Below are 3,684 nucleotides of genomic sequence, written 5' to 3' on the forward strand. Positions count from 1 at the left end.
AGTCGACCTAGGGGAGACCCACAACCGGTCACTGGTGTTAGCCGTGAGCGAGAATCGACCTCGGGTGGCCGGGTTCGTGGCGCAGCGCTACGACACTACCGCTCCCCACACAGACACAGACAGTCTCGCATAGGCAGCTATACATGGGCGTGCCTCTGTGTTTCCTTTGTCGCAGCTCTGGCTATTGCTGCTGTTGTTGTTGTCTTATTTTGGCAGTGAACATAGCTGGCACGTGAGTGTCACATTACCAGCCCCTCCTCACCATTGATGGGTGTGCGGGCTATGATTGCAGGTCAATTAATCCCCCAGTCCACGATAGCTGCTGTGCCCATGTGGATGTTCGTATTCTCGTGAATAATAATAATAATAATTGTCGTTATTCTTGTTAGCCACACGCTATTCGCCTCCAGTGATCAATGTGTTAATAATGCCTATTAATCTAACTAATCACTTTACATAGCCCCATGTATTTGCAGTAGAATAGCAATATGGTTGTGTGTCTGTGTACGGTATACACATCGCCTATTGAATACGCACACGCAAATGTATCGATTTGATATTAATTGAACTGAATGAACGGTATTTTATGATACATATAAAATGTTTTCATTCACCTATCTTGTACAGTACTGATAATACGCAATTATGTACATGATCTTTGTGTGTATTTAAATGTACAACACATATATGTGGATGTCATACATATTTTTAAACATTTGTATTCACATGTTGTCGGGATCCATTGTGTCAGAAGCATTATGTGTCCCCATTGCCATAGGCATTGACCACGAGAATGTAAACAATACAAAATGTACAATCGTATACTAATATAATCATGCGCGCGCGCGTGTGTGTGTGTACACGAGTGTGCGTGTGCTTGTTAACACCCCCCCCCCCACCGCCCCCTTACCAAATGAATAATAATATTATCCGAGCATTTGGAATCTGGAATCCGTATACACAAGCGACGCGCATTTGGAATGCAAGTCAATATGACTTGTGCGCTGAATTTTGATCCAGATGCAGAGGAGGGTTGGGCTTGGGCAGTGCCGGGCTGGTCTGGGCCGGGCTCACAGTAAAGGAGCCACATCCCACATTTATGCTTCATCTGATTTTCGATCACGTTCACCCACTCCGCGTGAGCAATGACGTATATGCTTTAAAACCCAGAGCCATCTATTGTATCGCAGGGCTCGAGGAAGAAGCCACATTTTTTGATATTGTGCCATGGCGTGCAGCGGCACCCGAATATTTTTGTGAGCGGGCGAGAAAAATGTACCGTTACTGAATTTTGCGTGCTCATATATATATTATACACGTGCGTGTTTTCCGTACCCGTTTTGTGGTTCTTGTCGTTAAATATTAGCGCTGGTGATATTCCTGTAGCGGTTAGCTGGAGCCGTGCGTGTTAATTCGGGCTGCTGTATGGGTGTCAGTGCTGGATGCTGATAAGAACAACAAAGACTGCAGCAGTCGGGATGTTAGTAACGCCCTGCCTTCGAGCCTGGCCAGACGATCGTTGCCTTTCTCTCCAGGAGCCCGCCCTTGGTCTGCCTTTGTGCAAAGGTAAACGGTGCATATTTTATCAACATATTCTATATTCACACACACTCACACGCAGCGCGTTTCTGTGAAATTATGAACGTATGGTTGGCTTGAGATATGTTCGATGCTCCGATTGCATTAAGGAATTGTATATTTGAAACGATACGTTGATTTTTTTTTGATGTGTTCGTGGTCGCTATCGCTCGGTGAGTCACGGATTATTTTTTATTGTTCGTTTTCAGAACGTCTCAATTTATGAGCAGACCATAATAGGAGGATCATAAACGTCGGTCACGAGGAGGATGATTGGAGTTGAAGACGTATTGTGAGATCGTGAAAGAAAGGAAGAAAAAAAACAATCGACAATCGGATATTCGTAATTTTAATCTATGGTTTGGGCTTTTTGTGTGTTTTACCAAGATGTGTTGATGGTTTAAAATGCTCCAAGTGAGGATATGTCGCCGGTAAACATCTTGCACTCATCTTGAGCGGTCAGAATCTCTCTCGTTTATTTTTCTTCACAATAAGAACATCAGCAGCAGCAGCAAGCGAAGCAAGCAAGCAAAAAAGGCCATCATCATTGTCGTTCTAGCCGTGGCTCTGGTGTGCGCAGGGCAGCTGTGGTCGGAATCTTGATGTTGGCTTCCAAACCCTGCATCTGTGTGGGCGTCATCACCCATGGCGAACGCCAGCGAGGGAGCAGAGGGGAGCGTGTTTTTTCCAAGAGACCCCGCTCACGGGCTCCCGCCAGGAGGCAAACTAGCCGCCATGGGCCTCATCATCTTCGCGAGCCTCTCCGGCAACCTGCTGCTGGCATTCCAGGTCTTCAAGGAGAAGGGCCTCCACCGAGCCCCTTACTTCTTCCTTCTGGATCTGTGCCTTGCGGACGCGGCACGGGCGACCGTGTGCTTCCCTTTCGTGTGGGCGGCCGTGAGCCGCGGCTCCGTGTGGCCCTACGAGCCGCTGGGCTGCAAGATCGTGGCCTTCTTGTCCGTGCTGTCGGCCTTCCACACGGTGTTCGTCCTCTTCCTGGTGAGCATCACGCGCTACATCGCCGTGGCGCACCACCGCTTCTACACCAAGCAGGTGACGATGTGGACGTGCGTCGCGGTCGTCTGCACGGCGTGGACGCTGTCCGTGGCCATGGCCTTCCCGCCCGTCTTTGACGTGGGCACGTACAAGTTCATCCGCGAGGAGGACCAGTGCCACTTCGAGCACCGCTACTTCAAGGCGAACGACTCGCTGGGCTTCATGCTCATGTTCGTCGTCGTCATCGTCGCCACGCACGTCGTCTACTTCAAGCTCGTCTGCTTCGTCTACGAGCACCGCCGCATGCGGCCCGAGCAGCTCGTGCCGGCCGTGAGTCACAACTGGACGTTTCACGGCCCCGGGGCGACCGGTCAAGCGGCCGCCAACTGGATCGCCGGCTTCGGCCGCGGCCCAACGCCGCCCACCCTGGTCGGCATTCGCCAGAACGCGGCGTCCGTGCAGAACAAGCGCCTCCTGGGCTTGGACGAGCTCAAGGTGGAGAAGAGGATCGGCCGCATGTTCTACATCATCGCCATCGTCTTTCTGCTCCTCTGGTTCCCGTACATCGTGGCGTGCTTCCTGCGGGTGTTCGTCAAGGGGATAGCCCTGCCCGGGAGCTACGTGGCGTTCTCGGCGTGGATGACGTACGCGCAGGCGGGCGTGAACCCTGTCGTGTGCTACGTGACCAACAAGGAACTGAGGAGGTCGTTTTGGACCAGCCTGACCCACTGTCGGAAGAGCGCCTCCATACCGCAGGAGGCTTACTGTGTGATTGGGAGACCGTGCGAGTAAGGCCATCTCATCTCTCTCTCTCTCATCTCTTTCGCTCGCTCGCTACACCGCTCCCGTTCACCTGCCGGCCGCCCTGTGTTGCGCTGCGCTTCCCTCGTCTTTTGTTTCTACTGCTCAATTTCTCCCCCTCCCCTCCTCTCTTCTCTCTCTCTCTTGAGAAAGGCGTCCATTTTCAAAATAGGACAAAGCGCGCGCGTGAACGCTCGCGCGCGCGAACCGATGTGTGCAACACACATCGTCTTTGAGAATCGGATGGGGAGGAAAAACAAAAAACATTTTGATCGGGGGGGAGGGGGGGAACAAATATATCGTGATGGA

The 3,684-nt window shown here is 51.5% G+C and overlaps 1 protein-coding gene across 1 annotated transcript; it reads left to right on the forward strand.

Annotated features, from left to right (window-relative positions):
* Window positions 1–2,127: 2,127 nt before the first annotated feature.
* On the forward strand, window positions 2,128–3,432 carry LOC144729972 (putative G protein-coupled receptor 85). Its single transcript, XM_078610399.1, has one exon. The coding sequence runs from the start codon at window positions 2,224–2,226 to the stop codon at window positions 3,364–3,366; it is 1,143 nt and encodes a 380-aa protein (XP_078466525.1). The 5' UTR covers window positions 2,128–2,223; the 3' UTR covers window positions 3,367–3,432.
* Window positions 3,433–3,684: the final 252 nt, after the last annotated feature.

This window comes from Lampetra planeri, chromosome 34, assembly GCF_965212315.1.
Source record: "Lampetra planeri chromosome 34, kcLamPlan1.2.h2, whole genome shotgun sequence".
NCBI lineage: Eukaryota > Metazoa > Chordata > Hyperoartia > Petromyzontiformes > Petromyzontidae > Lampetra > Lampetra planeri.

Coding starts and splice junctions, on each gene's coding strand:
- LOC144729972 (XM_078610399.1), top strand. CDS start 2,224: ATGGCGAACGCCAGCGAGGGAGCAGAGGGGAGCGTGTTTTTTCCAAGA.